Source organism: Anolis sagrei, chromosome 5, assembly GCF_037176765.1.
Source record: "Anolis sagrei isolate rAnoSag1 chromosome 5, rAnoSag1.mat, whole genome shotgun sequence".
NCBI classification, from domain to species: domain Eukaryota; kingdom Metazoa; phylum Chordata; class Lepidosauria; order Squamata; family Dactyloidae; genus Anolis; species Anolis sagrei.
The window spans coordinates 97,638,038-97,650,362 of NC_090025.1; the positions used below are offsets into that span (position 1 = coordinate 97,638,038).

At 41.9% G+C, this 12,325-nt stretch overlaps 1 protein-coding gene across 1 annotated transcript; it reads right to left on the reverse strand.

The window, feature by feature from the left end:
- Positions 1–384: 384 nt before the first annotated feature.
- On the reverse strand, positions 385–8,083 carry MCAT (malonyl-CoA-acyl carrier protein transacylase). The gene is made up of 4 exons (XM_060778178.2): positions 7,575–8,083; positions 4,363–4,450; positions 3,725–3,942; positions 385–1,519 (listed from the first exon to the last, which is right to left on the reverse strand). Exons 1-4 carry the CDS (start codon positions 7,992–7,994, stop codon positions 1,097–1,099), a joined length of 1,149 nt encoding a protein of 382 aa, XP_060634161.2. The 5' UTR covers positions 7,995–8,083; the 3' UTR covers positions 385–1,096.
- Between the last annotated feature and the right edge of the window lie 4,242 nt (positions 8,084–12,325).

Genomic DNA, 12,325 nt, shown 5'->3' on the forward strand with positions numbered 1-12,325 from the left:
ACATCAAAAATTTAACATAGATCAACACATTCACTACAGAGGTATATGAAAATAAAGTGATTTTGATGATGTATGAAGAAAATTTATTGAAAAGGGGTTAAAAAAGAAAGAAGGAAAGTGACCTTCACTAGAAGAATTGAAATTCTGGACAGATGATATGTAAAAACCGTGGCTTGGGCGGGGGGGGGGGGGGGGGGAGGGGGAGCACAGCAGTGAGGGATAGATAATATGTATAAGCAGAAAAATAACACTAGATGCCAAAAGTTAAAGTATGGTAGATTGTATTGAATAATATGTATCTGCTGTAAAACAATGTATAACAAATGTATTGAACCATGATAAAATAATAAAAATATTTTAAAAAAACAAAAACAAATTATGAGCTTTGTCTCTTACAAGGTATACAAGAGATGCTCTTTATTTTCAGAGACACCACTTAAAGTAGATATTCTAATCCATAAACAGTGAACAATACCAATAAATTATTCTGACTACCTCCTTCGAAATTCTTTGTCTTTCAACAGATACAGATCATCACGGTTCCCAAAACACAGCTTTCAAAAATACAACTGGGAAGAACCACTAGGCCAATGTATTTGCTCCAGGAAGAACATACTAGAAAAGGATATCCTGTTTTCTGTTATACACACACTAGGAATATTCTTTTACCAAGTGAAATTCCCACCCGCTGATGCAATGCAAAACAAACCAATGTTTAAAGCATTTTTAATATCAATGATTCTTCAAAGTCAAAAACAATACAGCAAGCCAACCCAACTCTATGGATCATGTTGACATCCATCACTGGAATAATTCATTTGTAGAAGATTGTGGGTATATTTGCCGAGAGCTGCCAAGTGGCACCCAGAGTGACTCTGGACATTACTTCAGCTCGTATGACAACAAGTAATTATTCTCTTCACAGTAACTGAGTACAAACCTGATACCAGCAGTGAAAGTGCACAGCACTCCCTGTGCCGAGGACAAGAATCCACATTCCTCAAGGTGAGATTAGGATGTCATTTGCAGCTCTCGGCAAATCTACTTAAAAGCAAATGAGCAGAATGTACGATGAACACATCTCCTGCAGGCAAATTTATGTGTTGTCTTTTGCAACGTCTTCTGAAACGTCAATATTTTTGTAGAATTTCCAAGCCTTCAAATTGCAACTTTTAAGGATTGCTCCTAGTTGCTTCCCAGGACCAACTTCATATGAGCAAGGAAAAGCTGTTCCTTTTTTCCTTTCATAGATAGCATGTATTGTTTGTTCCCATTTCACTGGCAAAACCAATTGCTTCACTAACAATTGCTGGATCTGTTTTGAGTTCGTATATTTTTGGCCGTTCACATTTGAATAGACAGAGATAAGAGGCTGTCGAATGGTAATTGATTTGAGGGCTTCAGACAAAGGTTCCATGGCAGATTCCATAAGGCGAGTGTGGAAAGCACCACTAACTGGCAGTATTTTTACCCGTGCAAATGCGTATTTCTTAGAATTTTTCTGCAAATATTCCAAAGCCTGAAAGAAGAAAAACAAAATCCAGAACTATCAGAACTTATCAAATCCAGAACTATTATATATATAACTTCTTTGAAAAATTGCAGATGCATTCTGTCTATACATTGGCATACTCAGTGACAGAAATATATTCGGGGGGGGGGGGGGGGTTAGTAAGCATTAGTGTAAACACTACTGGCAGTTCAACGCTTAATGGTTAAAGAACAGAGCCTCAAATATAGAAATTTTACCATGTTAGATGAACTCGAGTGGAAAAAACATCTCAGCAAGCCTGTCCTTGAACATAAGCTGGAAGCTTCAGAAAGTTTGCCCAGTGTATGTAATGCCAGTACTAACCACATTGATGCACTAGCTAAATCTAAACATTCAGAAAGCAGGTAAAAATCATTTCATTTTCATTCATTTAATTCCAGATATGAAACACTAATTTATTTTGCAGATGAATGGTATTATTTTTACTATTGCAAATGTGCTCTTAACAATCAATTTTAAAAATGAATGTACGGTTATTAATAAGTTACTTTTTATGAAAAATGCAGGATAAAAAATTAGTATGTACAACAAGCAAACAAATCTCTTTCACTAGAAACATGTAATAAAAGAGATTTAATGATCACTAGCTGTCCCCTGCCACGTGTTGCTGTGGCCCAGTCTGGTGATCAGGAAAATAAAGTAATGAGAAAGTGTTGGTTTCTAATATATGTAGTTCCTTTATGCTTGTGAGTAAACAGTATTTCTTGTTGTTTCTTTGTTAGTGTTGATGTGGAGAGTGTCTGGTTTGCCTACTCTGGAATATGCAACATATCATAGTCCTCCTTTAAAGGTCTCTTTCAAATCTATGATACTATATCTGTGTGTGTGTGTGAGAATCATATATATCTATCTATATTTATGACTGGATGGCTCTTTGTCAGGAGGGCTCTGATTACATTTTCTTGCCCTGGTGAAGAGAGTTGGGCTGGATGGTCTTAAGTATTTTCTGTTGGTCATGGGGGTTCTGTGTGGGAAGTTTGCCCCATTTTGTCATTTGTGGGTTTCAGAATGCTCTTTAATTGTAGTGAACTATAAATCCCAGTAACTACAAATCCCAAATGTCAAGGTCTATTTCCTCCAAACTCCATCTGTGTTCATATTTAGGCATATGGAATTTTTGTGTCAAGTTTGGTCCAGATCCATCGTTTGAGTCCACAGTGCTCTCTGGATGTAGGTGAACTACAACTCCCAAACTCAAGGTCAACGCCCACCAAACCCTTCCAGTGTGTTCTGTTGGTCATGGAAGTCCTGTATGCCATGTTTGGTTCAATTCCATCATTGGTGGAGTTCAGAATGCTCTTTGATTGTAGGTGAACTATAAATCCCAGCAACCACAACTCCCAAATGTTAAGGTCTATTTCCCTTAAACTCCATCTGTGTTCATATTTGGGCATATGGAATATTCGTGCCAAGTTTGGTCCAGATCCATCATTGTTTGAGTCCACAGTGCTCTCTGGATGTGGGTGAACTATAATTCCCAAACTCAAGGTCAATGTCCACCAAACCTTTCCAGTTTTTTCTGTTGGTCATGGGAGCCCTGTGTGCTAAGTTTGGCCCAATTCCATCATTAGTGGAGTTCAGAATGCTCTTTGATTGTAGGTAAACTATAAATCCCAGCAACGACAATTCCCAAATGATAAAATCATTTTTTTTTAGTGAAGGACATGCATTGGACTGTTAGGTGTCTTGTGTCCAAATTTGGTGTCAATTCCCCCAGTGGTTTTTGAGTTCTGATGGTAGCACGAACTAACATTACATTTTTATTTATATAGATGTTTGACTATGGCTTGGAAGTGGATTTGGATAAGTTAAGCGGAGTACTCAATAGTATATGGCTAGATATATAGCCCACCAGACTGGTAACAGCTCAATGGACTGTAAGGATACTGTTTTAATTTTTATGTCTTAATGTTTATGCTTTTTAACTGTTATAATTCTTGTTTTGTATTTTATGATGCGGCATCGAATTGTTGCCAATTGGAAGCCGCCCTGAGTCCCCCCCCCCCCCCCCCCCCCGGGGTTGAGAAGGGAGGGGTAAAAATGGTCAAAATAAAAATAAATAAAAATTTAATTACAAATCATTCTGGGTCCTGGTTGCTAGCAACAATGCTATTTTAAAAAAAACCAAACACATAAAAATCAATAAAATAGTTTAAAATTTTGGAAGAATACCTGCAAATGTCCTGCAATGACTCTGCTATCTGGGAACAAATAATTTGAAACTTCACATACTGGATTTTCTATTCCCACTGACTTGCAGTATTCGCGAGCTTCAAAGCAAGCAGCAAAATAATCTGAGTTATTCCGGCCAATGACAGACAGCATTCCACTCGGGACAGCCTCGGAGGCCTCTTGCATCGCTTCAGCACGCACCTTTACTGCATATAAGGCTTAGGAAATAACAGAAAATGTAAAGAAATGTCTCTCATTTTGAGGTAAGTGAATGTTACTGAAAAGTTATGGTTGCAACATCTCAAAAACTAATATCCATTTTAATGCAATTCACAAAATAAAAAAGACAAGAATGCTGATATTTATCATTTAGTATTTATTTTATCTAATTTACATGCCACCTTCCTTCCAAAAAGACTTCATTTTGAAAAAAGCTAGCTACTGCAATATTTACTGGTGATACCCCAATTCTAATTGTATACTTGTATATGCAAACTGGCCTTTCAAGTGTACCAAACTGGGTGAAAGACTGTTATTCTTGGCATGGACTAATATATCTGTATATTAACCATGTTGCTACACTGGAACTGCAAGAACCTGATGAGAAGGACAAAAGTGCATGGATATTCTCTTTATACCTTCTGGGTAGTCAATGGCTCCTGCAAAAACAAGGGCTGCATATTCTCCAATGCTGAAACCAGCAGCTCCAACACAGTTTTCAACTACCTGTAGAAATGTGAAGTTTCAAAATATTAACAATGTGTAAAAAAAAAAAACTAGACACTAATTTAAAACTGTAAACTTTCAAGCTGAGACAATTCAATATATTTTCCCTTAATTTACTAAGACTGGTGCCATGGAGATGTAACAGGCTTTGAGGATTTTAAAATATAGATTACAGCTTAAAATAAAATAAAATACAGCTTTACCTATAAAATACAGCTTTACCTATAAAGCCCTTAACTGTTTGGGACCCGCCTACCTATGTGATCACATCTCTGTATACAAACCCACACGATCTCTTCGATCTTCCGGAGAGGCCCTGCTCTTGATCCCACCAGCATCGCAGGCGTGTTTGGTGGGGACAAGGGAGAGGGCCTTTTTGGTGGTGGCCCCTCAACTCTGGAACTCACTCCCTAAAGATATCAGACAGGCCCCAACCCTGGCAGTCTTCAGGAGGAGCTTGAAGACGTGGCTGTTCCAGTGTGCCTTCCCAGAATAATTGAATCCCATAGCCCTTTGTCCTCCAAAGCACTTTACATTTCCCTGAGTCTGCTTGTATGCCCTCCACAAACACTAGTATCACCTCTCGTTCAGGCTCAGCATTATTTCCAATTTTAACTTTACATTTGGCCTCCCCACTGTTTTAACTATGGGTTGCTTTTTTGATAATGTTGAAGAAGGACCTGCTCCTTGTCCCCACCAATCTCACATGTGATAGAGGTGGGGTTGAGAGCAGGGCCTCCCCAGAAGATCTCAAACTCTGAGGTGGGACGTAGAGGGAGATGCATTCGGACAGGTACGCTGGGCCGGAGCCGTATAGGGTTTTTTGGGGGGTGGTACAGTGTAGGGGAGACGAGGATAGTTGATGCATATATCTATGGCTAAGCTACATTCTTTCCCTGTGAGAACTGGATTTTTGTGGAAACAAGGATTGGAGAGAAAGTTTTAACTGAGGCCCCTTTATATCTATATCTATATAAATGCTCTGCGCATAATAAGTACCTTAAAAACAAAAGAACCAACGAACAAAACCACACCAAATTAGGCAACAAAACACCTCACAACACAAGGAGTGACCATCACTCAAAAAATTATGATTTTGTCATTTGGGAATTGTAGTTGCTGGGATTTATAGTTCACCTACAATCAAAGAGGACTCTGAACTCCATCAATGATGGAATTGAACCAAACTTGGCACACAGAACTCCCATGACCAACAGAAAATACTGGAAGGGTTTGGTGGGCATTGACCTTGAGTTTGGGAGTTGTAGTTCACCTACATCCAGAGACTACCATGGACTCAAACAATGATGGATCTGGACCAAACTTGGCACAAGCACTCAATATGCCCAAATATGAACACAGATGGAGTTTGGGGGAAATAGACCTTGACATTTGGGAGTTGTAGCTACTGGGATTCATAGTTCACCTACAATCAAAGAGCATTCTGAACCCACGAATGACAGAATCGGGGCAAACTTCCAACACAGAACCTCCATGACCAACAGAAAATACTTAAGGTCATCCAGTCCAACTCCATTCATCAGGGCAAGAAAACGTAATCAGTCCACCTGACAAAGGACCATCCAGCCATAGGAATAGATATATATGATTCACACACAGAGAGATATAGTATCATAGATTTGAAAGGGACCCTTAAAGGACACTAATATGTTGCATGTTCCAGGGTGGACAAACCAGACACTCTCCACATCAACACTGGCAAAGAAACAGCAAGAAATACTGTTTACCCACAAGCAGAAAGAAATTACATATATTAGAAACCAACACTTTTTCATTACTTTATTTTCCAGATCAACAGACTGGGCCACAGCAGCGCCTGGCAGGGGACAGCTAGTGAATTTATATTTTATTGATATGTTTAATTTTTATTATATGTGATGTTTTTAATTGTATTTTTAATATTGTAAGCATTGCATTTTACCCTATTAACTGCATTGAGTCACCTATGGGCTGAGAAAGGCAGTATACAAATACAGTAAATAAATAAATAGAAGGGGCCCGAGTCTCCACTGCCATATAATCCAGTTAAAAACAGATAATCTGGATTTTATATGGCTGGGTAGAAGGGGCCTTCACTTCACATTCTTTCCCTGTGAGAATTGGATTTTGAAACATGCGGCTTTTTTGTGGAAACAAGGATTGGAGAGAAAGCTTTAACGGAGGCCCCTTCTACATTGCATACAACAAAAATACCACTTGTATAACATAAACAATAATATAATTCAACAACAGTATATAAACATGCTGAACTGTTAACCTCACAGCGACAACAAACAATATGGTGCAAAATTTTAGTACAGTCTTATCTTCTTATAAGTAGCTTGTGGATCAGCCGTCCACGACCGGTTTCGGCCTACCTCAGGCCTTCCTCTGGTGGAAAAGTTATACACTTGAGAATTTGTTCTCCTCAGGGGCTACAGATTTTTTTGGGTCAGTGGTATAAAATTATACACTTGAGAGTTTGTTCTCCTCAGGAAATACAGATTTTTTAGCTTAGTGGTATATGATACTCTGTTCCATGTTGAGTTCTGGCTCTATGTTGATACTCGCAGCCAGAACTCAACATAGAGCAGAGTATCTTATACCACTGAGCTAAAAAATCTGTATCTCCGAGGAGAACAAACTTTTCCACCAGAGGAAGGCCTTTTCCACCAGAGTAGGCCGAAACCAGTCGTGGACGGCTGATCCACAAGCTACTTATAAGAAGATACGACTGTACTAAAAAATTGCACCATATTGTTTGTTGTCGCTGTGAGGTTAACAGTGCAGCATGTTTATATACTGTTGTTGAATTATATTATTGTTTATGTTATACAAGTGGCATTTTTGTTGTATGCATTTCATTCAGGAACCCATTTATATTATAGTATATTGTTACAGAGCCCCTTCTACATTGCCATATAAAATTCTGATATGATGTATAGTACGCCTGAGGCCCCTTCCACACAGCTGTATAAAATCCACATTTAACTGGGTTATATGGCAGTGTGGACTCAGATAATGGAGTTCAAAGCTGATCTTTGGGCGATAGGCTGTGTGGAAGGGCTGCGCAGGGCCTGCCTGTCCAGTGTTCTCCCATGGCCGGGCCTTCCTGCTGGCTCACCGAGGGCTCCAGGTGGTGCAGCTTCTCCGCGGCGGCCAGGGAGGCGACGAAGACGGCGGGCTGGCTGTGGACGGTGCGGTCCAGCTGGGCCTTAGGCCCGTGGAGGCAGAGGCCCAGGAGGTCGTAGCCCAGCACCTCCTCGGCCGCGCGGAAGAGCTCCCTCGCGCTGGGGTAGCGCAGCAGGCCTTGGCCCATCCCCACGAACTGGCTGCCTTGGCCTGGGAAGAGCAGCACCGAGGTGTCCTGCGGGGAGCGACGCGGGCCCCGCAGCCCTTCGCCTGCGCTCTCCTCCTCTTCCTCCCCCTCCTCCTTCTCCACCAGGGCGCCCTCCAGAAGGGCCTGCACCCTCCCGTCCTCCTTCGGGCTCCTGGCCTGGCTCAGCCACCGTCTCGCCGCCACGAACCTGCCCCGCCACGCCATGGCCACAAGGACTAGGCCGCCGCACGAGGAACACACCGCCGGTTGCTACGGCAACCGCCCGCGTGCCAAGGAATTGCGCGCGGCTCGAGTCCGGTTGCGAAAGGCTTCCCCCTGCCTGGGAACTATAGCGCGAGGAAAGGGTTCCGCCGCATGAAAAGACTCTCTGGAATAGAATACCTTCCTCACAGCTGAATAAAACCCCACATTATCTGCTTTGAACTGGACTATATGGCAGTCTGGACTCAGGTAACCCAGTTCAAAGCAGATATTGTGGGATTTTCTGCTGTGTGGGAGGGCCCTAAGGCTACCTAAGCATTTTTTTTTAATTTTAATTATTACATTTGGCCCAGCTATTGGTTTTTAAACGTGTCGTGTTATTGTTAATGTTTATTGCTTATATTTGCATATGAATTTATTTATTGTTTTGTATTATTGTTGTTATTGTTTATTGTTGTATTGTGGGCTTGGCCTCATGTAAGCGTAAGCCGCAGCGAGTCTCTTGGGGAGATGGTAAAAGGTAAAGGTAAAGGTAGTCCCCTGACATTAAGTCCAGTCATGTCTGACTCTGGGGTGTGGTGCTCATTTCCATTTCTAAGCTGAAGAGCCAGCATTTTCCGTAGACACTTCCAAGGTCATGTGGCCGGCATGACTGCATGGAGCGCCGTTACCTTCCCGCCGGAGCGGTACCTATTGATCTACTCACATTTGCATGTTTTCGAACTGCTAGGTTGGCAGAAGCTAGGGCTGACAGCGGAAGCTCACACCGCTCCCCGGAATTGAACCTGCAACCTTTCAATCAACAAGCTCAGCAGCTCAGTGCTTTAACCCACTGCACCACCGGGGAAGATGGTAGCGGGGTACAAATAACTTTTTTTTAAATTATTATTATTATTATTACCTTCCCTCCTCCAACAGAACCCAACTTTACCCCTACAGACCTCAAGTGGGGCAATTCAGGCCTTTGGTCTGTACCTTTTTGGCAGATTTGATTTGGAGGGGCTAGAACTGTTCTTCGCTGAGGGCCCTTCTGTGGGGAAGCATTGTGAGGAAGCGTTATTTTACTGCCACCAATGTATAAACCATTTGTGAGGGTGCCCCCACTTAATGAGGGTTTATTTAGTTTGATAGCGTAGCTTATGACTAATAAATGTTGGGTTGTTGTAGGTTTTTTCGGGCTGTATGGCCATGGTCTAGAGGCATTTTCTCCTGACGTTTCACCTGCATCTATGGCAAGCATCCTCAGAGGTAGTGAGGTCTTTTGAAACTAGGAAAAGGGGTTTATATATCTGTGGAATGACCAGGGTGAGACAAAGGACTCTTGTCTGCTGGAGCTAGGTGTGAATGTTTCAACTGACTACCTTGATTAGCATACAATGGGCTGACTGTGCCTGGAGCAAACTTTTGTTGAGAGGTAATTAGATGTACCTGCCTACTTACTCTCTGTTGTTGTGCTGTTGCAATTTTAGAGTTTTTTAAATACTGGTAGCCAGATTTTGTTCATTTTCATGGTTTCCTCCATGCTTGTGGATTTCAATGGCTTCTCAGTGTAGTCTGACATGGTGGTTGTGAGAGTGGTCCAGCATTTCTGTGTTCTCAGATAATATGTTTTGTCCAGGTTAGTTCATCAGGTGCTCTGCTATGGTTGACTTCTCTGGTTGAAGTAGTCTGCAGTGCCTTTCATGTTCCTTGATTCGTGTTTGGGCAATGCTGCGTTTGGTGGTCCCTATGTAGACTTGTCCACAGCTGCATGGTACACGGTAGACTCCTGCAGAAGTGAGAGGATCCCTCTTGTCCTTTGCTGAACTTAGCAAAGTTTGCTCCAGGGACAGTCAGCCCATTGTATGCTAATCAAGGTGGTCAGTTGAAACATTCACACCTAGCTCCAGCAGACAAGAGTCCTTTGTCTCACCTTGGTCTTTCCACAGATATATAAACCCCTTTTCCTAGTTCCAACAGACATCACTACCTCTGAGGATGCTTGCCATAGATAAATCACAAATTCATCACCATCCGCCAGTGTGGTCATTCGTTATTGACTCAATCATCATTCTGCAAATGCTATATTCCAAAGCCAGGTTTTTACCAGCTTTCTGAAAGTCAGGAGAGAAGAGGCAGATCTAATCTCCAACGGGAGAGAGTTCCAGAGCCGAGGGGCAAGGCTTTAGAAAAAATAGTAACAAGTTTATTAGAATGTAGAAGTATGATGGATTCAATGTTACTTAACTCTGAGAGGCACAAAACTTCATAGGTTGCATTTATAACGTTTCTTGAATAACTCTGGGAAGGGCTCTTCCTTCCTCTAAACAGGTTTCAAACAGTTTCTTTAAAAAGATGTTTCTTTCTTTTACAGATTGGTTCAGGCACACGCTTATCTTTGCTTTATGATGGTTCTTTTAATATAAATAAGTCACCTGACTTATCTCACTATACGGGCTCAAAGCCAAACCCTGATTCTTAATATTAATATTAAAGAATCAGTCATCCCCTATAGTTCTCTAACTATAGGATTCCTGCTGGTTTTCCACACACCACAGGATCAACCACCTCTGCAGTTCACCGACCACAGACTGACAGTTAAAAACGGCTGCTCTGCCAAGTGGCAACTCAACTCAAAGCAAACTAAGCTATAAATCCCAGTAACTACAACTCCCAAATGTCAAGGTCTATTTCCCCCAAGTTTCATCTGTGTTCATATTTGCGCGCATGGAATATTCCTGCCCAGTTTGGTCCAGATCTATCATTGTTTGAGTCCAAAGAGCTCTCTAGATGTAGATGAACTACAACTCCCATATTCAAGATCAATGCCCACCAAACCCTTCTAGTGTTTTCTGTTGGTCATGGGAGTTCTGTGTGCCATGTTTGGTTCAATTACATCATTGGTGGAATTCAGAATGCTCTTTGATTGTAGGTGAAATATAAATCCCAGCAACTATTTATTTCTTTATTTATTTCATTTACTTATACCCCGCCCTTCTCACCCCGGGGGGGGGGGGACTCAGGGCGGCTTACAGTGGGGGCACAATTAGATGCCCAAAACAATTCACAAGCAATAAAATACAAACAATTCAACAATTAATTAAAAACATCAGTACATAATAAAATAATAAAAACAGTCTTATGCTCAGGGTTCATAGTCCATATATCCATTCCATTCCATTTGTCCTTGTCTATCATCAGATCCTTCAGTTAGTTGTCAGAATGACCAAAGGCTTGATCCCAGATCCAGGTCTTCAGTTTTTTCCTAAATGCCAAAAGGGAAGATGACGATCTAATCTCCCCAGGGAGTGAGTTCCACAGGTGGGGGGCCACCACTGAGAAGGCCCTGCTCCTTGTCCCCGCCAGCTTCACTTGTGACAGTGGCGGGGTCGAGAGCAGGGCCTCCCCAGAAGATCTTAAGCTTCGAGGTGGGACGTAGAGGGAGATTCGTTCAGACAAATACACTGGGCCGGAACCGTATAGGGTTTTGTAGGTCAAAACCAGCACTTTGAATTGTGCTCGGAATTGGATCGGCAGCCAGTGGAGCTGACGCAACAGGGGGGTTGTATGCTCCCTGTACGTCGCTCCGGTGAGCAATCTGGCTGCTTCTCGCTGGACTAGTTGTAGTTTCCGAGCAGTCTTCAAAGGCAACCCCACGTAGAGTGCGTTGCAGTAATCCAGCCGGGATGTGACAAGAGCGTGGACCACCGTGGCCAGATATGGCTTCTCAAGGTACAACTCCCAAATGACAAAATCAATTTTTTGAGTGATGGTCATTCCTTGGGTTAATACAGGGGTCCTCAAACTATGTCCCGGGGTCCGAATACGGCCCTCCAAGGTAATTTACCCAGCCCTCGTTCAGGGTCAACCTAAGTCTGAAATGACTTGAAAGCACGCAACAACAATCCTATCTCATCAGCCAAAAGCAGGCCCACACTTCCCATTGAAATACTAATAACTTTATATTTGTTAAAATTGTTCTTCATTTTAATTATTGTATTGTTTTTAGGAGCTTTTTGCACCACAAATAAGATATGTGCAGTGTGCATAGGAATTCATTCAGTTTTTTTCAAATTATAATATGGCCCTCCAACAGTTTGAGGGACTGTGACCTGGCCCTCTGTTTAAAAAGTTTGAGGACCCCTGGGTTGTTAGGTGTCTTGTGGCCAAATTTGGCGGCAATTCATCCAGTGGTTTTTGAGTTATGTTAATCCCACAAATGAACATTATATTTTTATTTATATAGAAGATAGTAGACTGTGACCCCTTAAATCAGTGTTTCTCAACCTTCCTAATGCCACAACCCCTTAATACAGTTCCTTATGTTATGGTGACCCCACAAAAATGAAATCATT